At 44.5% G+C, this 24,372-nt stretch overlaps 1 protein-coding gene across 5 annotated transcripts in view; it reads right to left on the bottom strand.

Annotated features, from left to right (window-relative positions):
- The window catches only part of CCDC78 (coiled-coil domain containing 78), a 57,056-nt gene that overhangs the window by 17,314 nt on the left and 15,370 nt on the right, over positions 1 to 24,372 (bottom strand). For 2 of the 5 annotated variants that reach the window (XM_084641449.1, XM_084641447.1), the window contains 6 exons: positions 15,639 to 15,835; positions 12,515 to 12,671; positions 9,934 to 10,071; positions 9,525 to 9,656; positions 3,272 to 3,358; positions 2,772 to 2,951 (listed from right to left, as the gene is read on the bottom strand). In XM_084641449.1, coding sequence (XP_084497575.1) covers positions 2,772 to 2,951; positions 3,272 to 3,358; positions 9,525 to 9,656; positions 9,934 to 10,071; positions 12,515 to 12,671; positions 15,639 to 15,652 — 708 coding nt within the window. In that variant the 5' untranslated portion in view covers positions 15,653 to 15,835. Of the gene's footprint in view, positions 1 to 2,771; positions 2,952 to 3,271; positions 3,359 to 9,524; positions 9,657 to 9,933; positions 10,072 to 12,514; positions 15,619 to 15,638; positions 15,836 to 20,619; positions 20,703 to 24,372 lie in introns of those variants that run through there. The other 3 variants (XM_084641446.1, XM_084641448.1, XM_084641445.1) reach the window with 3 other exon arrangements.

The raw sequence follows: 24,372 nt of genomic DNA, 5'->3' as shown, positions 1-24,372 counted from the left end.
CTCCAGAAGTAGATTAACCCACAGCACCACCTAACCATTCAGATTCAATGCAGTGCCAGTACACATTTTGGAAGGATAAACATCATCTCAACTAGAAAGGCTCAGTTACAGGGGATCTGGAGTGAATATTGAGGGAATTCATGTCTCAAGGGAGGATTAAATAACAAAATGCTGATGGGGTTTTTGATTGGGGACAAGTTTGCGTAATTGTTACCAATGCGCTGAATCCTGGAGGATGTGATGCTTTGGTAACCTTAGTCATCCATTTCAATAATGGGTGATTAAAAGATAGCATATGGTGGGTTGAGGCAGTGACGGGAGGAGAAAAGAGAGACTGACAAACGAATGAGAGATACAGCTGTAAAAGGAACAGAAGGGCTACATGAGATCTTGCGTTATGGGGATAGCTACAGGGAGACAGGACCAGGAATTTGCAAAGGGCTATTTTGAGGAAGTTGCACAACCCCCCAGTGCCCCTGAAGAACCCCACAGCATCTTCCATAAATCAGGAGAAGTGCTGTATTGATTTAGATGGACTACATGGGCCAAAGGTGTTAATGCAGTCACTGTCCAACATTAAACGGTGTTAAACAAGATCTGGGTTTGGTATACAGAGACCTCAGCCTGCTTAATGCCATGGCAAACACGATTAAAAATCCTTTTAACCTTTTGTTAAAGACAAAGAAGAAGGACAAAGAGGTAAAGGGTTTGAAATGTAAAGTATGAAATAAGACTTTCATTGTAACAACATCCCCATTCCCTTTTCCATTGGAGAGAGGTTTTAAAAGGAATGCCCACCCTCCTGGTCTGACACATTCTTAGATGGTATCTGAGATGGAAATAACTGCACTCTTGGGGCCAAAGAGAAGAAGTTAGTTTAGATGGGCTGGAGCTGTCATTGTTGCTGTTGTTTTATAATTCAATCCTGTTTCAACCCAGGCAGTGTTTGGGATTCAGCTGGAACTGGAAGAGATGGCAATGTCATCAGGGTCTCTCTCTCTGGCCAGTCTGGATATCTCTGAGGACTAGAATGAAGAAGGTCTGGAGTCCCAGGAAACAGTGGGGATGGCAGCTATTATGGTGAAGCTTGCTCCAGTAATCCCTGTCTGTTCTTCTGTACTTTCCTCCCAAAGCCTCTTTCTTCAAGGACCCACAAGGGGTGTGATGGCTGGAATAGCCCATCTCCCCATTTTTTGTCCACCAATTAGGCCTAATATCTGACACATCGATTTTGGTTAATTGATTTCTGGATCCACATTTTCTTGTTTACCAGGTACAGTCCTTGAGCTATGTCAGGAGGCCTTTTGTTTCGGACTAATTCAGTCTTTTTATCTCCCTTTTGCACCTTTCCCCATCATCATTTGTTAGTATTGGGACATCTTATGAATTTAAATTCCTTCCTTCCTTCGCTGAGCTCACAAGGTAAATTTGTAGGCCCAGTTATCACAATAGAAGTTTCTCCGTCTCCCTTACACAGCAATCCTGAGCCTTTCAGGGTGGATGGCCCAGTATGTAGCCAGTTTACATGGCCATTTGGGGGCCTGGCAATGGCTGATCTGCATACCGCCAACATCAAAATCCACACACCCACATCTACAAAGAAGGGTAGGGCTGAGTGCAGGCCACAGATTAACTGATTTGAAAGAGGATTTACAATAAATTTGCTAACAGCCTCAAAATGACTGACTGACATCTTAGAGGATAGACTTTTCCAAAAGGGCCGTATGGCTAAAACGGCCAATCCAGCCAATCTCATTTCCCTTGGACAGACACAGAGCAATTTGTGAACAGAAACACAGAATTGTTTTCATAATGCTTCCGAGACTCTCCCTGTTATTTACAAGAGCTCACGAATGAGCTCACAGAGATGCTTTTGGGCCAAGCAGCCATGACAACACACTGGCAAATTCACAGACAGCTCATAATTAGAAGAGTGTCAGAGGTTCATTGTGTCCTGAGGAGATCACTGCGGGTTTTGAACCTGAGACTCCTTTTGAAAAATCTGTACTGAAAAAATAATGAGCAAAAGCCACACATTGTGACTAGTCCCAACTAGCTAATTCAAAATCACTTGCTTCTGGCAGTGAGTCCAGTGGTTAAAGCAGAGGACAGGAAGTCAAGAGACTACTGGTGAAATCTTGGCCCCATTGACTTCAATGAAACCAGGATTTCACCCTAGGTTTCTAATCCTGACTCTGCCACTGACTTGCTGTGTGACTTTTGGAAAATTACTTAATCTCTGTGCTGCTATTTCCCTAACTGTAAAATGGACCTATTGACACTTACCTACCTTTGTAAAGTGCTCTTAAATCGTTGGATGAATATACTAAGTATTATTACTATACCATTAAAACTCTAATTTAAATTTTAAAGGGACACCGTCAACTTGAAAATCATATTTCCACATGAAAATTGCATACCTCCCATGGGTAAAAGAAACTAAGATTACTAAAAGAAAGTACCCCAAAAAATCCCTCTCCATTCATTCAATATGTTTATTCTGACAATATTTTATGTCTAGTCAGTTTCACTGTTCTCTTCATGGTCCATTACACATCCTGGTTCATGCACTAACAAATAAGGCTCCTCTGTGAGGAGTTCACATCCATGCTCTTTCCCAGGCCCAACAGGAGGATGTTCTCCAGCAACAGCAAAGTAGAAATTGAAGAGGCAGCAGGCAGGCATGTGCACAGAGGAGGAGGAGGGCAGCATCACTGAGAGCAAAGCCTGCATTGTGAGGAAAACTCAGCAGGTTAGCAGGTCTCACTCACCTCCTGTTCATGTTCTTTGCCCAGGGCCATATAATTGCTTTTCAGAATGATGTACTCATCAGCCAGCTCTTTGCGATTGGTCTCCACAGTGTGCAGGCGTTCCTGTAGGGCATCATGCTTTCCAGTGACCTTCTCATCATGGAGCTCCAACTCCAGAATACGGTTCTCCAGGGTCAGGATCTACAGTGTGCACGAGGCACAATTAGACTCTACAACGGGAACTGGGTGGGCCAGTGCAACATTTCTAGGTTTTCACTTGGCAAAACAGGTTCTCATCAGGCTTAGCACATAAGTGACACAAGTTTGGGAGTGCATTTCAATGCTCATGCAAGTGAAGGGAGAATGACAGCTCTAGCAAGAGATCGGGATAAACTGGGTATTAAGTGCACACCAAAGATTCTAACCCTAGAGTCAGTGTATCTGACAGAGGATGAGTATGAAGAGCAGCAGAGATGGGTTAATGCATACAGAATGTAATGCAGTATTATAGTGTCACATACCATATTTTTCAGTTCAAAGTTCTCTGCCTCATACTGCTCTCTCATTTTGTTTGTCTCGATCTGGAGATCAACGAGGTCCTTAGAAATCTGTGAGACACACAAATAAGACTGCACTGTAATCTCAGGTACAGAAATTCACAACAGGAAATTCCAGTCTCCTGAAAGTAGGGCCCACAGGACATAAGTGGGGTTTCAGGGACAATGAGAGGTAAGATTTCTTCAAAAAGTTACTTTAGAAATCAGAGATTTTTTACCCTGTAGAATCCGTTCAAGAGACTCTGACTCCCCCTTCACTGCAAAGGTGGTATGTGCCTGTTCCAGTTTTCTAGGGTAATGCCAGACTAGCCAGCCTGACAAGGTGTATGAAAAAGAGAAGCCCTCATATTTATGTTTGCAATCTGTGGGCCAAATCCTACAGTCTTTATTCAGTCTCACTCAGATAAATGTCCCACTGAAGACAATGGTTGTTCTGCGTGAGCAGCGACTGAATCGGGACTAAGTATGCAGCCAAGAGAAAGCAGGCTAGCCTCCAGCAATGGTCTGGAGCCTCAGGCCTGGTCTACACTACGAGTTTATGTCGGATTTAGAAGCGTTAAATCCGAATTAACCCTGCACCCGTCCACACAACGAAGCCATTTTTTAGACATAAAGGGCTCTTAAAACTGATTTCTGTACTCCTCCCCAACGAGGGGATTAGCGCTGAAATCAACATCGCCATTTTGAATTAGGGTTAGTGTGGACGCAATTCAAAGGTATTGGCCTCTGGGAGCTATCCCACAGTGCACCATTGTGACCGCTCTGGACAGCACTCTGAACTTGGATGCACTGGCCAGGTGTACAGGAAAAGCCCCAGGAACTTTTGAATCTCATTTCCTGTTTGGCCAGGCCAGCTCATCAGCACAGGTGACCATGCAGTCCCAGAATCGAAAAAGAGCTCCAGCATGGACCGAATGGGAGGTACTGGATCTGATTGCTGTATGGGGAGAGGAATCCATGCTATCAGAACTACGTTCCAAAAAATGAAATGCCAAAACATTTCAAAAAATCTCAGAGGCCATGAGGGACAGAGGCTACAGCAGGGACACAACACAGTACCGTGTGAAACTTAAGGAGCTCAGACAAGCATACCAGAAAACCAAAGAATCAAACGGACGCTCCGAGACAGAGCCCCAGACATGCTGCTTCTACGCTGAGCTGCATGCAATTCTAGGGGGGGGGCCGCCACCACTACCCCACCCTTGTCCGTGGACTCCCATGATGGGGTACTCTCTGCCATGGCTGAGGATTTTGCAGATGGGGAAGATGAGGAGAAGAAGGACGAGCTTGAGGAGAGCACACAGCACACTGTTCTCCCCGACAGCCAGGATCTTTTTATCACCCTGACCGAAATACCCTCCCAACCCAACGAAGCCAGAGAAGGGACCTCTGGTAAGTGTACCTTTTTAAATATAATACATGTTATAAAAGCAAGCATTTTTTAATGATTAAGTAGCCCTGAGGACTTGGGATGCATTCGTGGCCAGTACAGCTACTGGAAAAGACTGTTAACGTGTCTGGGGATGGAGCAGAAATCTTCCAGGGACATCTCCATGAAGCTCTCCTGGAGGTACTCTAAAAGCCTTTGCAGAAGGTTTCTGGGGAGAGCAGCCTTATTCCATCCTCCATGGTAGGACATTTTACCACGCCATGCTAGTAGCAAGTAATCTGGTATCATTGCATGACAAAGCCTGGCAGCGTATGGTCCCGGTGTTTGCTGGCATTCAAGCAACATCTGTTCTTTATCTCTCTGTGTTATCCTCAGGAGAGTGATATTGTTCATGGTAACCTGGTTGAAATAGGGGAATTTGATTAAGGGGACATTCAGAGGTGCCCGTTCCTACTGGGCTGTTTGCCTGTGGCTGAAAAGAAATCCTCCCCACAGTTAGCCACGCGGTGGGAGGCGGTCCATTGGCACTGAGCTGTTCGTGTTTGGCTAGCAGGGATCTTCCCTGATACCAGCCAGGCGGTGGGGGGAGGGGAAAAGCGATCATCCCAGAGAATTGGATGGGAGGAGGTGGTTAGTTTGGTTTCTGCTGCTGCACATTAACAGGAAAACTGCAGTACTAAATGGCCAACTCAACAGGCTTTCCTTGGTATGGGAAAGGAGGGGGCTGCTGTTATGAAGGTTACAGAAGCCGAAAGACTATGGCATACCATAGCCGCTGGCAAGCCGAATTCTGTTGCCCAGCCCTGTGTGTGTGATCTCTAACACCAAAGCCGCAGGCACTCAATATAAGATGCAAAATGCGACCTTGTACCAAAATCACATGTGCTATTTAATGTGAATAGTGTTGTTCACCGTGAAAGAGTATAGCCATTGTTCTGTAAAATGTATCTTTTAAAATACTTCACTCCCTTTTTCTCCTCCAGCAGCTGCAAATGTTTCAAGCCTCCCTCCTCCGTCCCAAAGGCTATCTCAGATAAGGCAGCGAAAGAAACGCACGTGCGATAACATGTTCTCTGAGCTCATGCAGTCGTCCGGCACTGACAGAGCTGCGTGGAGGGACACAATAGCAGAGTACAGGATGGTGGCCGATGAACGTGAGGAGAGGTGGCAGCAGGAAGATCAGAGGAGGCATGAGGAAACACTGGGGCTACTGCGCGATCAGACAGACATGCTCCGGCATCTGGTGGAGGTTCATGAACGGCAGCAGGATCACAGTCTGCCACTGCAGCCCCTATTTAACTGCCCTCCTTCCCCCCAAGCTCCATAGCCTCCTCACCCAGATGCCCAAGAATGCGGGGTGGGAGGCTCCCGGCACCCAACCACTCCACCCCAGTGGACAGCCCAAGCAACAGAAGGCTGGCATTCAACAAATTTTAAAGCGGCCTTTTCCTTCCCTCCTACCCTCCTCCCACACCCCACCTGGCCTACCTTGTGAGTTATCTTCCTATTTTTATAATCAATTAGTAAAGAATACATGGTTTTTAAATGATAGTTACTTTATTTCCTTTGCAAGCAAGCTGTGATCGAAGGGGGGAGGGCGGGTGGCTTACAGGGAATTTAGAGGCAACCAAGGGGGCGGGTTTTCATCAAGGAGAAACAAACAAAAGTGTCACACAGTACCCTGGCCAGTCATGAAACTGGATTTCAAAGCTTCTCTGATGCGCACCGCTTCCTGCTGTGCTCTTCTAACTGCCCTGGTGTCTGGGTTCATGTATTCAGAGGCCAGGCGATTTGCCTCAACCTCCCACCCCACCATAAACGTCTCCCCCTTACTCTCACAGAGCTCGTGGAGCACACAGCAAGCAGCAATAACAATGGGAATATTGGTTTTGCTGAGGTCTGAGTGAGTCAGTAAACTGCGCCAGTGATCCTTTAAATGTCCAAATGCACATTCTACCACCATTCTGCACTTGCTCAGCCTATAGTTGAACAGCTCCTGACTGCTGTCCAGGGTGCCTGTGTACGGCTTCATGAGCCAGGGCATTAAGGGGTAGACTGGGTCCCCAAGGACAACTATAGGCATTTCAATATCTCCAACAGTTATTTTCTGGTCTGGGAAGTAAATCCCTTCCTGCAGCGGTTTAAACAGACCAGAGTTCCTGAAGATGCGAGCGTCATGAACCTTTCCCGGCCATCCCATGTTGATGTTGGTGAAACATCCCTTGTGATCCACCAGTGCTTGCAGCACCATTGAAAAGTACCCCTTGCAGTTTATGTACTGGCTGCCCTGGTGCTCCGGTCCCAAGTTAGGGATATGCATTCCGTCTGTAGCCCCACCACATTTAGGGAATCCCATTGCAGCAAAGCCATCTAGTATGACCTGCACATTTCCCAGAGTCACTACCTTTGATAGTAGCAGCTCAATGATTGCATTGGCTACTTGCATCACAGCAACCCTCATAGTAGATTTGCCCACTCCAAATTGATTCCCGACTGACCGGTAGCTGTATGGCATTGTAAGCTTCCACAGGGCTATTGCGACTCGCTTCTCAACTGTGAGGGCTCCTCTCATCTTGGTATTCTGGCGCTTCAGGGCAGGGGAAAGCAAGTCACAAAGTTCCATGAAAGTGCCCTTACGCATGCAAAAGTTTCGGAGACACTGGGAATCATCCCAGACCTGCAACACTATGCGGTCTCACCAGTCTGTGCTTGTTTCCCAGGCCCAGAATCTGCGTTCCACGGCATGAGCCTGCCCCATTAACACCATGATCTCCAAATTGCAGGGGAACGTGGTTTTAGAGAAAAGTGTGTTCATGTCCTCATCACCGCACTGCTGTCGCCTCCTCGCCTGGTTTTTCAGGTGCTGGTTCTGCATACACTGCATGATAATGCGCAAGGTGTTTACAATGGTCATAACTGCTGTAGTGAGCTGAACGGACTCCATGCTTGCTGTGCTGTGGTGTCTGCTTGGGCAATCCAAGGAAAAGGGCGCGAAACGATTGTTTGCCGTTGGTCTGGCAGAACGAGGGTGACTGACAACATGGCTTACAGGGTTGGCTTACAGGGAATTAAAATCAACAAAGGGGGTGGCTTTGTGAGAAACAGAATGGCCCCCTCAAAGATAGAGCTGAAAACCTCAAAGATAGAATTCAAAACTGGGTTTAGCAGGCCGTTGATTTCACGGAGGGAGGGAGGAGAAAATGAATACAAAACAAATCTGGTCTATTTCTTGTTTTGATCCACTTCATCTATCTTTATACATTTTGCTGGCAGCAGACTGTGCAGCACGACCACTAGCCATCGTCATCTCCTGGGTGCTCGGCAGAAGACGGTGCAGTATGACTGCTGGCCATCATCTTCTGCTGGCTGCTGATTAAAAGACAGTGCACTGCCGGTAGGACTGAATCGCCATGAGACAAAACTTAAAAGGGAAATGACCTGGCTGAGTCACTCCCATGTTTGCCCAGGCGCCCCTGACCTCATCGAGGTCGGTTAAAAGAGCAGCCAGGACTACATCGATGACGGCTATCTGTCAGACTGCACTGTCTGCTGCCAAAAGTCAATAAACTGCTGCTGTGTAGCAATTCAGTACCGCGTCTGCCAGCACCCAGGAGACATACAGTGACGGTTAGCTGAGCGGGCTCCATGCTTGCTGTGGTATGGCGTCTGCACAGGTAACTCAAGAAAAAAGGTGTAAAACGATTGTCTGCCCTTGCTTTCACAGAGGGAGGGAGGGAAGGGGGGGCCTGATGGTATGTACCCAGAACCACCCGCAACAATGTTTTAGCCCCCTCAGGCATTGGGATTTCTACCCAGAATTCAAATGGGTGGCAGAGACTGCGGGAACTGTGGAATAGCTACCCACAGTGCAACGCTCTGGAAGTCGACGGTTGCCTCGGTACTGTGGACACACTCCGCCGACTACATGTACTTAGAGCATTTGTGGGGACACACACAATCGACTGTATGAAAATGCTTTCTACAAAACCGACTTCTATAAATTCGACCTGATTTCGTAGTGTAGACAAGGCCTCAGTTAAAGTTCAGGGACTGCCATTGAGTCCAACACTTCAGTGTTACTGATTATGCCAACAGGCCTAGACCAAAAATATAAGCACAAAAGAGATCTGCAAGCAGACATGCCTCTTGTGATCTGAGCACCAGCTTATTATGGCGGCACTGACCACAGCTCCATAGGTAAGGCTGAGAAGAGGTTTGCACCTTAATATTAAAATATGCTGATGCGGAGACACATCAGCTGAGAACTGTGGAGATGCCGAAGACTGGATTCCCTCATAACCCCAAAGAGGAAGAGTATAAAGGACAAGTAAAAACTTTGAGATTAAGTGATACACATTCTGAGACGTCTCAGCCTTTTCCAGAAGGAAGTGATGTGGAATAGTGGCTATCTGGAAGCTGACATTGTGCACCAGTCCTAGCCTTCCCCAGCAGAAGTAACTATAATGAATAAAAACGAGGAGTCCTTGTGGCACCTTAGAGACTAACACATTTATTTGGGCATAAGCTTTCGTGGGCGAGAACCCACTTCATCAGATGGTTCTAGCCCCCAAAAGCTTATGCCCAAATAAATTTGTTAGTCTCTAAGGTGCCACAAGGACTCCTCGATTTTTTTGCTGATACAGACTAACACGGCTACCTATAAGGAATAAGTAGAGTAGCCCTGGCTGTTGGGGAGTGCACATGTTTTTATAGACCTTCAGGGAGAATAACTTTACATTTCCCAAGGATTCTACATACCCATATATTTCTGGGCTCAGTGGGGTTCAACAGCTCAAGTATCTCCAGCTCCCAAGATGCATGCATTACCTTAAGTTTCTCCTCCTCGCTGAAGACCAATCTGGATGACAAATCCGTTTTGGAACCAGCCAGATTCCCCATCTTCTCCTGCAGTTCTCCAAGCTTTGTGTACAGTCTTTCGTTCCTATCCTGCAGCTGCACCTGGGTACACAAAACAATGTCAGTGACTCCCTATACTGAGCAGAAACAAGATCTTCTCCCCCGTGCACAGCACTGCACAGATAGGCAGGTTCAGGGAAGGGAAGAACAAACAGCTTACATGATGAGAAAACACAGCTTTCTGCATACAGTGGCTTTAACAGATTGGAAAGGGAGTTGTCAGTTGCCATTTTCATCCTGCAATTAGGATCAAGTTTTCAAAATACCTGACTCAGTATGCAGGAAAGGCACTGAAGACAAATTTGCATTTCACACTTACGTTTTCATTGGTGAGGCACTGGACCTGTTCTCGGAGGGTGCCTATGCTCTCACTCTCCATGGCACTCCTAAGATCCATGTGTTCATACAGTCGGTGCTGAAGGGCCAGGATCTTTGCCCAGTACTGAGTAAGCAATGACTGAGGAGCAAAGAAAGAATTAGAGATGGGATCTTGGTGACAAAAATCTTTATCTGCCAATAGTTCTTTTCTCTATGGATGGCATAGACAGGGTTGCTATCAACTCAGGTTGCTAGAGGGTGTGGTTTTCATTTTGTTTATGGGGTGGAGCAAATGACTACACCTGCTCCTAGGAACTGCCAAAGAAGAAGTGACGAATAACACATCCAGTCTGGTATCCTGATTGCTCCCATGGCATGTACCAGAGGTTTCAAAGGAAAGCTCAGCAGGTCCCCCTCTTTGCTGTATAAGGGTCTCAGTAAACATCTCACATGTATATTTATTGTATCTTTCCCATATTCTTCCCATATCTGATCATATTCTTTTAAATAACTAAGGGTATGTCTACACTATGAAATTAGGTCAATTTTATAGAAGTCAATCTTTAGAAATCGATTTTATACAGTCGATTGTGTATGTCCCCACTAAGCACATTAATTCAGCAGAGCGTGTCCTCAATACCGTGGCTAGCATTGACTCACAGAGCAGTGCACTGTGGGTAGCTATCCCACAGTTCCCGCAGTCTCCGCTGCCCATTGGAATTCTGGGTTAAGCTTCCAATGCCTGATTAGGCAAAAACATTGTCACAGGTGGTTTTGGGTACATATCGTTGGTCTCCCCTCCCTCCCTCTGTGAAAGCAATCGTTTCACGTCTTTTTTCCTGGGTTACCCGTGCAGACGCCATAGCACGGATGGAGCCTGCTCAGCTCACCACTGCTGTTGTGAGCATTGTAAACACCTCACACAGTATCCTGCAGTATGTGCAGAACCTGGCTAAGAGACGCCAGCACGAGGACATTTGTGAGGACATGGACCCAGACATTTCTGAAAGCATGGGCTGTGGCAACTGGGACATCATGGCAGCAGTGGGGCTGGTTGATACAGGGGAACACCAATTCTGGGCTCGGGAAACAAGCACAGAGCAGTGGAACCGCATAGTGTTGTTGCCGGCACCTAGTGCTGAGAGGCAAAACAACAGCAGGGGTTTGTTACCCAGTATGCTTTATTTAATAATTATAATGGGGTGGAGAAGCAGAAAAGTTTATTTGCAGCTGCAAACAAGGTACAGGGAGAATAGAATTTTAAATTCTGCACGCTAGAGCAGGTTATTACATATATTTTTATATTTTTAATGCTACTGCACTACACATTAGCCAATTAAAACTTTGCACAAATACTTTGCTTTCCTTATATGGGTTACAACAATGTTTATTTTTTTGCAACCTTTAATAAGCATTTTTAGCAACTTAAACAACCAGCACATTTTGTCTGGCCTTGTAGTTGTTTCTTTCCTATTATTTTTATCTTGGCGTCAGCAAACCTTACACTATAAGGCATTATTTGCGGCTGCAACATTGTTTTAAGAGCAAAAGAGCTTACTTAAACCAGCCAGGCCTGAATTCTATTAAAGGGCGTTGTGAAGAAGCCCTTAGGCCTTCAGCAGGGAGACTTCCTCGACTCTTATGGCCTTCTATCCCCCCAACTTAACTAGTGGCCATGCCCTGGGGTCTTCAACAATTCCCTTTTTTGAGAATACTTATTTTTATTGCTTGAGTTTTTTTATTTTTATTTATTTATTAGCGGGCTATGCATAAAATTAAAATTTTTAAAACTATGCAAAATAAGCATTTTTACACGGGACCACATATAATACAGTAAACATAACATGATTAATACAGGGGAAAAAAACTTAAATAATAGGCTAAACAACTCAGTTAGCCACGGGGAAAGGCCCCAACCAGAAAATAGAGAGTCTAGCCAATTTTTCCCAGTTTGCTGATGAATGCCCTTTACCAGCTGCTTTAGGCGTTGTAAATCAGCTTTTACGGATGGCCCTGCATCTGTTATATTAAAGCAACACATGCCTGCAAACTCCTGGCATAGGTGACCATGGCGTAGAAGCAAATAGTCCACAGCCAGCCTGTTTTGTAGCATACCCTGACGTACTTCCCCTAACTCATGTGAGAGTTGGGCCAGGACAGTTGAGGTTAAGTTAATGGCCTTTGCCACTGTGCTGGCAAGGTGCTCTACTGCGTGGTAATTATGCACCACAAGCCCAGAGATACCAACTAAAGAAAAGGCCAGAGCTGCTGCCTTACTCTCTGAGAATAAGGTTCTTTGAGAACGACGTTGCGTTCACTGCACTCTGGGCCAGTGCCAGCCAGGTATTTACGGGTATAATGCCTGAAACAGCAGTACTGCACATGGCCAAGATGGGGAATAAAATATACCCCTTCATTTATTTTTTTTTTTGCCTTTTTGGCGGATTGCTGTTTAAACAGTAATTTTAGTCCAAGATTCTCAGTGGAGGGGGCTGAATGCACAGTCCACCTTTCAGCCGGGGGGTGGGGGTTGACACCGCTTTCAGCCAGGTATAATGAATTCAATTCTTGTGTCCCTCAACCTTTGCTGCCGTGTGGGAGACCAGCAGAACGGTATAGGGTCCCTTCCACTTTTCCTGGAGCGGCTCGTCTTTCCAGGTACGTACGAGCACTGAATCATCAGGCTGCAGGGAGTGGATGGGCGAGTCCAAGGGTAGAGGCTGGGAATCCTTAGTATACCTGTGAAGAGACAAAAGAACAGCAGACAGAGAACACATATACTGAGACAGAAACCCATTTCCCAATTTCCACTTTCCCCCTGACACAACCGGTGTACCATTCATAGGCCATGCCCTTCCAAACATAATTTTAAAGGGACTGAGCCCTAATTTACCCTTTGGGAGAGCACGGATGCAGAGCAGAACTAGGGGCAGGGCATCAGGCCACCGTAGGGAGGCCTCCTGGCATACTTTTGAGAGATATCGCTTAAGGGTCTGATTGGTCCACTCCACTACCCCACTGGCTTGCAGTCTCTAGGGTGTATGGAGTTTTCAAGGAATCTGTAAGCGTTTGAGATGCTTTGGACGATTTTTGACGTGAAGTGTGTTCCACTGTCAGATTCCATTTACTGAGGAAGTCCAAAGCGAGGAATAATTTCCTTAACAAACTTGAGAGCCACTGTCCTGGCAGTGCAATTGCGATATGGAAAGGCTTCCGGACATCCGCTGAATCTATCCACTATAACAAGGAGACACGTAAACCCTTGGGTCCGGGGAAACTCAGTAAAGTTTATTTACCACACCCATCCGGGGCCTGGAGTGGGTTCCAGGGCCGTTGGTGGTACTGGGTGTCCTGGTCGGGGGTTATTTTTTTGACAGACTAGGCATTTTGCCTGTACCTGGGCAGCCAGGGGTTTGAGTTTGGAGGTTATGAAGTACTTTCCCATTAGTTGGATAAGTGCCTCCCTCCCAGCATGAGTGGTTTGATATAATTTTTGTAATATTGGCAGAATTAGGCCCTTTGGTAAGAGGACTTTCCCTTCCGGGGAATGAAGCCACCCCTCCTTTTCCTGGAGACCAAGTTTGTCAGCTAGCTGTTTCTTTTTTCCAGAATACTGAGGGGTCGGGAGCTCCCTCACTGATGGGATAAGGGCATACATATAGGTGTTCTCAGTCTGAGGGGACATCAGGGTGGCAGCATGCTTTGCCTCTCTATTTGCCCTGGCATTACCCTAGCCACATCTTGATCCTCCCTCTGATGGGCATTACAGTGTACCACTGCCACTTCCAAAGGGAGTTGCACTGCCTCTAGAAGCCAGAGAATTTGGGGCCCGTAGTTGACTGGGGAGCCTTGGGCTGTCAGCATTCCCCTCTGCTTCCACAGGCCAGCATGAGCATGCAGCACACTAAAAGCATATTTGGAATTAGTAAAAATATTGACCCGTTTTTTTTTTTGGACAGTTTGAGTGCACGGGTCAGGGCCACTAGCTCAGCCAACTGGGCAGAGGTCCCAGCAGGCAAACTTTCAGCTTTTACGGTGTTATTGAGGGTCACAATAGCATAACCCGCCTTTTTTTGCCCATTTATTACTATGCTGCTACAATCAGTGTACCACTCATAATCTGCATTTGGGAGGGGCACATCCTTCAAGTCCGGGGGGCTAGAATATTGGGTATTTATGATTTTTAAACAGTTATGTTTCTGTTTTTCAGTTTCTGGTAAGAGGGTGGCAGGGTTAAGGGATGGACAAGGCTGCAGCGTGATCTCAGGGTTCTTTAAGAGCTTTGCTTGGTACCTTGCTATACGCGCTTGTGTGAGCCAGAGGCCGCCCTTACCATCCAGTAAAGCACGTACCATGTGTGGTGTAAAAACCTGTATTGTTCCCCCTAGTGTCAGTTTCTCTGCTTTTGCCAGGGTCAGGGCGGTGGCTGCCACTGCCCGCAGGCACACTGGCCAGCCCTTGGCTACTTGGTCCAGTTGTTTAGAAAAATATGCCACCGGATGTTTCCATGCCCCTAGCAGCTGTGTGAGTACTCCCAGAGCCACCCCCTTTCATTCATGTACATACAACTGAAATGGTTTGGAGAGATCTGGCAGACCTAGAGCCGGGGCTTTCATTAGCTTTTTTTTTTAGGATTTTAAATGCCCTGTCAGCCTCTGGGGTTCAATGAAAGGGGTCATGGTCTGCTCCTTTTACACAGTTGTACAGGGGTCTAGCCCATAGTCCAAACTCTGGGATTCATATCCTACAGAAGCCTGCCATTTCCAGAAATGCTCTGAGCCGCTTGCGATTACTCGGGATAGGAACTTGGCATATGGCTTTCTTCCTTTTATTTGAAAGCTGGCGTTCCCCCTGCCGTATGTAGAACCCGAGGTACTGTACCTGCGGGAGAACAATCTGAGCCTACTTTGTGCTACCTGATATCCTTGGAGTCCCACAAAATTCAGGAGACGCACAGTGGCTTTAAGGCAAGGGGTTAAGCCCACAGTGGCAATTAACAGATCATTTACGTATTGCAAAAGGAGGGCTTCCTTATTATCCCACTCCTCTGGGTCCCCCTCTAGAGATGGGAAAACCATTTCCCACCCAGCTCTAGCACTTAACTCCCTGTGGTTCCTCTGAGAACCCCAGCCTATGGAAACAGCTAGTTTGGCTGAATGGGACAACTGTGTTACGCTTTGGGCTATTTAATCTCTTTTACCCCATTTCAATCAGATGCTTCCTGCATGTGTTGTCCCAAGTCTTCCTGACTATGCTCCAGCAGCATACACCTGAGCTGGCCTGAGTGAGGTCGCCCGTCGCACCTCCACCCTCTCTTAAGCATCATCTTCACAACACCCCTAGTTTCAGCCTGCTCAAGAAACAGACAATATATTCCTCCCCAATTTAGGCCTTTTACAAGACAGTACAATATTTTACTCACTAGGCCATCAAGCAGTAAAGAATTTTTACTTAAACTGCTTGTATACCATCTCTCATCCTGCTTGTGCAGCCCTTTTAATTAATACACGGCATTCCATGAATGCAGACCATATAATAGGAAAGGCCTGCATGGTGCAGCTTATACACTGTGAGCCAGATTCTGAGCTCAGTCACAACAGTGTAAATCCATTGACTAGGATGGAGTTACTTGGGGTTTACACAAGTGTGACAGAGATCGTACACTGGCCCCGAATGCAGAAAAATGGCCACTAAGACAACATTCACCTGTAGTTGATCATTCAATTTGGATATGGGGAACCTGCCAGCTGATTGACAACCCAGTAGAAAGCCACCAGGGACTTCTTCAGCAGAGGCTTCTCTCTTAACCTCACTGAGAACCTGTGGGGTGGGAGTTTCTCTGCTCCAGGAAGATCCACAATTTTCAGCTAGCACCAGACTGGATTAGGCTATTTATGGAGATGCTGTGAGAGAGACAGGAAAAATCAGTTAGAACTCAAAGAACTGAGGCAGTTAGTTAGAGGCGCCAGGATCTGAGAGTCTCCAGAGTCATGCAGAGCAGGGAACTTGTTTGACTCTGCAGACTCTGCTACCAGAAGCTAGGTAGACAAAGGATTGGCTCACAATCTAAAGGGAGGCTTGAGAGTCCGAAAGAATGGAAAAGAGCAAAGCTTTCAGATATGTTTCCTGCACCTTCCTCTGAAGCATCTGGTACTGGCCACTGTGAGGCACAGGATACTGGATTAGATGAACCACTGGTCTGATCAAGTACAATTCCTAGGTCAAGTCTTAGCACTTCCTCAGTTAACACTTAGCAATGGTAAGTTGGCTACATTTGAACATAATTTATAGGGGACAAAGAAATAAACATGAGAAAATGCATTAAGAGACAGATGTGAAAACCCAAACACTGAAACCCTAGGTCCACTCTCACCACCTGCAGGTTAAAGTGAGTGATGATGCTGGAATGGTTCGAAGTCGGCCCATAGTCACTCTCAGCCCCAGTTCTGCGTGCCCAGCCCTGGCAGAATGCTGTGGTGGCTTCTGCTGCTGAGGAGATCATCATATGGGACAGACCCTGACAACCAAGAGAGCATGACTGGCTGACACAGCTGGTATTTGAGTGCTGATAACTACATGGGCTAGAATCATGGCCCCCATGTCCTCTGATTTACATCTGACCCAAATTATGTGGCAGGAATCCCAGTATCACATGGTTCTAATGCCACAAGGCATCCCCCATGACTGTCCTCACTCTAGGACAAGCTGATATGACTAGGACAGTATCCCTTCTTTCTGGGATATTAAATTTCTCTCCCACTATTGGGCAGGGAGGGAGGTGACTTTACATTTAGGAGAGGAAGTTGAATTCTTTATTCCCCATCCCAGAAAACCTTGAGTCCATTGATTCACAGATTCCAGGGCCAGAAGGGACTATTGTGATCATCTAGGCTGATCTGCTGTATAACACAAGCCATAGAACTTTCCCAAAATAACTCCTAAAGCAAATATTTTAGAAAAAACCTCCAATCTTGATTTTAAAATTATCAGTGATCGAGAATCCATGACTGTTGGTAAATTGTTCCAATGGTTAATTACCCTCACTGATAAAAATGTATACTTTATTTCCTGTCTGATTTGTCTAGCTTCAGCTTCCAGCCATTGGATCATGTCATACCTTTTTGCCTGCTAGATTAAAGAGCCCATTATCAAATATTTGTTCCTCATGTAGGTATTTACAGACTGTGATCAAGTCACCCCTTAACCTTTTTTAGTTAGTTGCCCCACTGCATCCTTACCACATGGAGAAGTATATTAGAATATGTTTCCAGTAAAAATATAATACTTTAAGCCTTTGAAGTATCATTCGATTTAGAGATGACCTAAACCAAAACCCATACCCAAACACCCCCATGCTCTTATTTAAGCTCCATGCTCCAGGATAGGTAATAGATACTGTTGGACAATCTACTTTTCTTGCATTTCTTTCTTGATCTCTACAATACTTGCAACCTCTGTCCCATCCTCTTGTCAACAGGATGTCATAGAATCATAGAAGATTACGGTTGGAAGAGACCTCAGGAGGTCATCTAGTCCAACTCCCTGCTCAAAGCAGGACCAACCCCAATTAAATCATCCCAGCCAGGGCTTTGTCAAACCGGGCCTTAAAAACCTTGGTCCTTGAACCTTATCCAAGCTGCATCTGATAGGTTTGGGAGGATCCCTCCTAGCTAACTTTGTCCAGCTGAGCCAAGGGGTGGAAAGATGGCCAAATTCTGAAGCAAGACACATTTTGAAGTTAGCTCTTCCAAAAGCCATTTGCTTGCCCAAATTAAATAATGTCCTAGGAGAAGTGAGGGCCCTCCACTGCCCAACAGCCATTTGACTGGTGGTGATCTTCAAAGGGAGTCCTGTCTAGTCCTTCTCAGCCCTCATTCACACTCAGAAATAGCTCCAGCTCAGCCATCAATGAAGATACATCAGTGCTGCCTCCTAAATGTAGACCAAGACCTAAAGGAGTTTCCACCAACTGAACTAGTCAGTGTGTACCCCTGGATATCAGTGAGATAAATTGTAATTAGTTCAATCAGTGCCAACTCTAGTTTGCTCTTGTCTACATGGTACAGCCACACGATTACTGGCTACCAGTGGCTGAGCTGGGATTATTCCCAAGCATAGATAATACTTTAGTCAGAATGGCAGTTGAGATGTGAGACCATAATGGTGGTGTGCAGGCCATGATGGTTAAAGCTGGGAGAACTTGATGAGTGATTGTCCAGAGTTAAAGAAATGCAAGTTCTTAATCCCCATGGTTTGTTATCCTTTTCATTATCTCTATTATTCCTATTGGTCACATGAGTTTAGATAAGAACCTGTCTCTTATGTGTGGATAAAATGCAATGCTCTGAGAGAGCCACAAGTCTGAGCAACTTCTCAATGTCTGTCCAAACCTAGACTCAAAAAGACAGGGAGTGAAGAAAACAGAGGAATAGGGGAGGGATGTGTGATGTTGCACTCCAGATGATTTTATGAACATATCCTAATGAGTGTGAATATAATGTAACTGGAATATGCTTCATGCAAAAGGTCTCTTGTAAGGTATCATCACAAAGCTTATAATCTACTGAGTGTGGTCATACTATTTGTATAAATGTAACATTCTTGTATCTGAAACTAGAAATATGAAATATAACTGAGTTCCTATTGTAATTATGCAAAGTGTGGGCCATTAATGGTGGTTTGGAATCTTGATGGCTCCCATCAATTAGGACAATTGACTGTAGATGGCTCTGTTTATTTGCAAGCCTTCCTGGGAGTCAGGCTGGGAAGAATGAAGGCTTGGGGTCTCACAGGATATGTGACCATGTCACCTGGTACTGAAATCCATCTTAAACCTGGGGCTTTTCCATTTAGAAGGAGGGGTGCGGATCTAAAGAGACAAAAGATTCCTGCCTTGTGCCAAAGCTATATAAGGGGGTGGAACAGAACAAAGGGCGCTGCAGTCATGAGAAATCCCCTAGCTACCACCTGAGCTGGAACAAGTACTGTACCAGGGGAAAGGATTGGGCCCAGACTAGAAGACGGCCAGTCTGTCAAAGAAGCTTATTGGAACATCTCTGAGGGTGAGATTTGTCTGCATTTAGTTTCCTTCTGTATTAGGCTTAGACTTGAGTGTTTTATTTTATTGTGTTTGGTAATTCACTTTGTTCTGTCTATTATAACTTGGTACCACTTAAATCCTACTTTTTGTATTTAATAAAATTACTTTTTAACTTGTTAATTAACCCAGAGTATGTATTAATACCAGGGGGAGGGGGAGCAAACAGCTGTGCATATCTCTCTATCAATGTTACAGAGGGCGAACAATTTATGAGTTTACCCTGTATAAGCTTTATACAGGGTAAATTGGATTTATTTGGGATTTGGACCCCATTGGAAGCTGGGTATCTGAGTGCTGGAGACAGGAGTACTTCTTCAGCTGTTTTCAGTTAAGCCTGCAGCTTGTGTGGGATGTGGTTCAGACTTGGATCTGTGTTTGCAGCAGGCAAGCATATCTGGTTCAAACAAGGCAAGGTACTGAAGTCCCAAGCTAGCAGAGAAAACAGGCTCAGAGGTAGTCAAGGCGCATCAGGTGGCAGTCCCAAACAGGTTTCTGTGACTGAACCCATCACAGGATGGATACCTTGATGTAGGCTCTATCTTGAGCAGGGTATACCAGCTCTACATTAGTGGCATCTGGTCCAGGTTGCTTGAGAAGATCCTTCAGCACCCTCACTGTATATTTCATACATGGACATAGAAAGGGACCAAGTGACAGAGTCATTCCAGGGCTTATGGAAAGGAGAACCTAATGAAACATGCAATTATGGCTTATTCTTCTGCAAAAGCAATGGACACCACTAAAGTGATTTCACAAGATGATTAAAACAGTGACAGGAATTCATAGTCTCTTCACACCTACAACCACATCCACATACCAGTGCTGGGATATACAAAAGCTGATAGTGGGTGTTTCAGTGAATGAATAATGAGACCCACATCCCCATCTGCCAAGCACAGTTGGTCCTATTCTACATCTAAAACTTATGTTGACCTAGCTACATCACTCAGAGGTGTGAAAAATGTGTAGTTAAGCCGACCAAAGTCCCAGTATAGACACCACTAGGTCAATGGAAGAATGCTTCTGTCAACCTAGCTACCACCTCTTGAGGGGGTGGATTTATTACAGAAATGGAAAAACCCCTTCTGCAGCTGTAGCAGGTGTCTAATGCTACAGTGCTACAGCAGCATAGTTGCAGCTGTGCTGATGTTGTGCTTGTAGTGTAGACATGGCATGAGAATCCAAGGCTAGTTCTCTGATTCCAGAATAACCTCTGAGCATAATCAGAGGCCTGGTCAACACTAGAAAATTAAGTTGGCATAATTCCTATGTTCAGGGGTGTGAAAAATCCACCCCCCTAAACAATGTAATTAAGCCAACCCGTGTGGGGAGCACTAGACTGATGGAAGAATTCTTCCATCGATCTAGCTACCATCTCTTGGGGAGGCGGACTACTTACTATGCCAATGGGAGAATCCCTCCCATTGGCACATAGGTAGTGTCCACACCGAAGTGCTACAGAGGCGCAGCTGCAGCAACACAGCAGTGCCACTGTAGCACTTTAAGTGTGGACAAGTCCAGAGTCACTTACTCAGACACCAGTTCTGGGATGCATATGAAGCCTTGATTCACCCATCAAGTGATTACCTTCCACTCTGCTTCCATCCTACAATCGCTGCACAATCCACATAAAAGCACCAGCACTCTCAACCTCTGAGGGTACATCTACACTGGAAAATAAAATAAAATAAATAAAAACAAACCATGACAGCAAGTCTCAGATCCTGGATGGACTGGTTTGGACTCAAGCTAACAGGGTTAAAAATTGCAGTTGTTTGGGCTTGGGTTGGAGCCTGAGCTCTGAAACATGGAGAGCTCAGATGCCAGACCGAGTGGGAATGCCTACTGTGCTATTTTTAGCTCCTAGCATAGCCTTGCAAACCCAAATCAGTTGGCCTAGGCTCTCGGACTCACTGCAGTGGTTTTTTGGTGGTTGTATTTCACACTGTACACATACTCTGAGAAACGAGTATCAGAGGAGTAGCCGTGTTAATCTGGATATCCAACGAAGTGGGTATTCACCCACAAAAGTTTATGCTCCTATACGTCTGTTAGTCTATAAGGTACCACAGGACTCTTTACCGCTTTCTGAGAAACCAGATTCTCAAGCCTATACAGTATAGCAACCAGTACCACCAGTTCAGACAATTTCACCAAACTACTTCATAAATGCTTTAACACTTGTGCTGAGTTGGAGGCTTCTGGTTCAACTAGATCTCTTTGTTTTTGCTTTATGTTCCTGACTCTTCAAAATAGCATAACACTGAAAACCACAGACAATATGTATTATGGGATTTAATAATTGTAGGTGTTTTAAAACCTTTTAACTGAGCATCCAGGGACCTTACAAATGGTTTTCTCTATCAGCTGTGCTCAGTAATTTCTCCTTCTTAAGTTAGTAAACTTGTGTATTGTGATAGTTAGAGAACACATGAGAAGATGATTTTTATCAGGGTGGATAAAAATCAATGATTTCTTTAAAAAAATCAATTTCTTTTATTTAAATCAGTTTTTTTTTAATAAAATGTTTTTTTAGGAGAAAAAAACACCTATCTAAAGATAGTTTTAATTAAGATACATTATAGCTCAAAGATATCTCATCATGGAATCAGAGTAGCAGCCTTGTTAGTCTGTATTCGCAAAAAGAACAGGAGTACTTGTGGCACCTTAGAGACTAACCAATTTATTTGAGCATAAGCTTTCATGAGCTACAGGAATGCATCCGATGAAGGGAGCTGTAGCTCACGAAAGCTTATGCTCACATAAATTGGTTAGCCTCTAAGGTGCCACAAGTACTCCTTTTCATCATGGAATAGGGATTATAAATTCTAATTCTATAGTATGAGACAATATAGTCATGTAATATTTAAGAAAAGTTTTGTAAAGGAGTTCCAATAGTTCATGGATTAGGGACCCAATCTTATGGGATTCCAGGGGCTTCTGTATAGATTTAGGTTAATCTTTCAATCTACCCAATGGGACTCAGTGCTTAGTCTAGAAGATACCATCAGAGATGCTCAGTTTTGAAGTTCTCAAACTGTGGATTTGTGTCTCCAGAGATAACATGCTTGTTAATAGCAAAAATGTTTTTAAATAAATAATATATAGGAGGTGAGAAACAACAGACCTCAACCCTATTGTCCCTCTGCAAATTTGTGTAGAGTCAATCCCTTACCTATCTCTAGAAGTGAGAAGTTTCAAAAAGTTCAACGAATAGAAGATTCATAGATCTGGACAAAGAATTCTGGAGATAAATGTGAGAAGGGAGGGATAGGCAGTAGAAACAAAAGTGAAACTGTTTGAGCAGCATATTCTAGAAGTCTTGGTCTTTCTGAGTGTAGCCTTCATTGATTTGAGATCTACCATTCCCAGCAGGCAGTAAAAGAGACCCAGTTTGGGAATATTTCAATGAAGTTCCTCTACCTGTGGGTAAGACAGGCATGCATGCAAAATGCAAACAGTGCAACAAAGAAATGCAAGGCCTGGTTGCCCTAATGAAACATCATCATGAGAAGTGTTCCTTCTCAGGAGGAAGCAGTATTGAAGATGATGAAAGGAACATGTCCGAACATGCAGGATCTTCAGGTTGGTAAACTTTTTTATTTCATACTTCTTCCTTAAGGACTGCCTGTCTTCCTTCTGGACTATTCTTGAATTCTCATGTTTGAGCAAAAATTATAGTTGTTACTCTATGGTACTATCATTTTAGATTCAGTTGTGATAAAAAATAAATAGCTGAAATAGGCAGATCTTCCTTTTACAATTTCATCTTTAAAGTAGTACTGAGTGTTAGTGAATGCAATGAGTAATACTAAATGAGCAGTATGGTAATAATAATTAAATAACTGCATTGACTTATTTTGTTTAGGAGAATCCATCCTCAACATAAAGGATTCTGAAGACTATCCACTTTCAAGATCACCATCATTTTCTATAGTTTCAGAGTTATCTGCCAATGATAGTGTTTCAGTCACATCATGTATGTCACATAGCCACAGTATAGCACCTGCAGCAAAAAAAAACAAAAAAAACAAAAAGCCTCCATCATCGAGAAACAACCATAGATAAGTTTGTGTTTATGCAACAAACTCCTTTCCGTATGATTGAGAACCCACACTTCATTAACATGGTTCAGTTATTAAGATACCAGGATACAGTCGACCCAACAGAGCAGATGTAGCAGACAAATTGCTGCATAAAGTGTATGAAAGAGAAACTGAGTAGTGTGCAAAAGGTATAGAGGGTAAAATTGTTAACCCGCGTCTCGATGGGTGGAGCAATATCCACAATGATCCTGTTGTAAGTGCTTGTGTGACAAAAGAAGAAGGGAATGTCTTCCTTACAAAAACAATTGATACATCAGGAAATGCACACACAGCAGAATACTTACAAGAAGTAGCAGTAAAAGCTATAACAAACTGTGGAAAAAAAATTCAAATGTCTAGTATGCAGCTTGGTCACAGACAATGCTGCAAATGTATCCAAGATGAGAAGAAATTTAGACGAGAGTCCCAAGCTAATAACATACAGTTGCAGTGCTCATTTGATGCACCTCCTAGCCAAAGACTTCAGTGTTCCAGAAATAAAGGCTAATATTGTTGAAATGGCAAAATACTTCCGTAACAAACACTTTGCAGCAGCTGCTCTGAAAAAAGTGGGAGGAACCAAGCTAACTCTCCCACAAGATGTGTGATGGAACTCTGTAGTGGACTGTTTTGAGCACTATACCAAGAACTGGCCTAAGCTGATGACCGTTTGTGACCCAAATCATGAAAAAATAGATGGCACTGTCACAGCCATAAGTTCTCAACATTGGGCTTAAGAGAAATGTTGAACACATGCTGAGTATCCTAAAGCCTATTTCTGTAGCCTTGAACAAAATGCAGGGAAACAGCTGTTTTATTGCTGACACTGTTGAAATCTGGAAGGAACTGAGTGAAATCTTAAAAAGAGAAATATGCAACAACAGATTTAAATTACAAGCATTAAAAAAAATGAATGGGACAAGCACTATCTCCAGCTCATTTTCTTGCAAATATTCTCAATACTGGGTACCAGGGTCAAACCTTAAGTGCTGAAGAGGAGGAGTTGGCTATGACATGGACATCCAGCAATCATCCCCCCATAATGCCAACTATAATGAACTTCAGAGTTAAGAGTGAATCATTCAAGAAATATATGTTTGCTGATAATGTTTTAAAGAAAGTCACACCAGTGAACTGGTGAAAGTCACTTAAGCACTTGGATTCAGAGACTGTTGAAGTGATAATCTCACTTAACAGCAGTAGCTTCTTCTGCCAGTGTAGAAAGATTATTATTTTCTTCCTTCAGACTAATTCA

The sequence above is a fragment of the Lepidochelys olivacea genome (genome assembly GCF_965140295.1).
Source record: "Lepidochelys olivacea isolate rLepOli2 genome assembly, chromosome: 10".
Lineage (NCBI taxonomy): Eukaryota > Metazoa > Chordata > Testudines > Cheloniidae > Lepidochelys > Lepidochelys olivacea.
The sequence above is the reverse complement of the archived record's forward strand: the minus strand, read 5'-3'. Positions and strand labels throughout refer to the sequence as shown.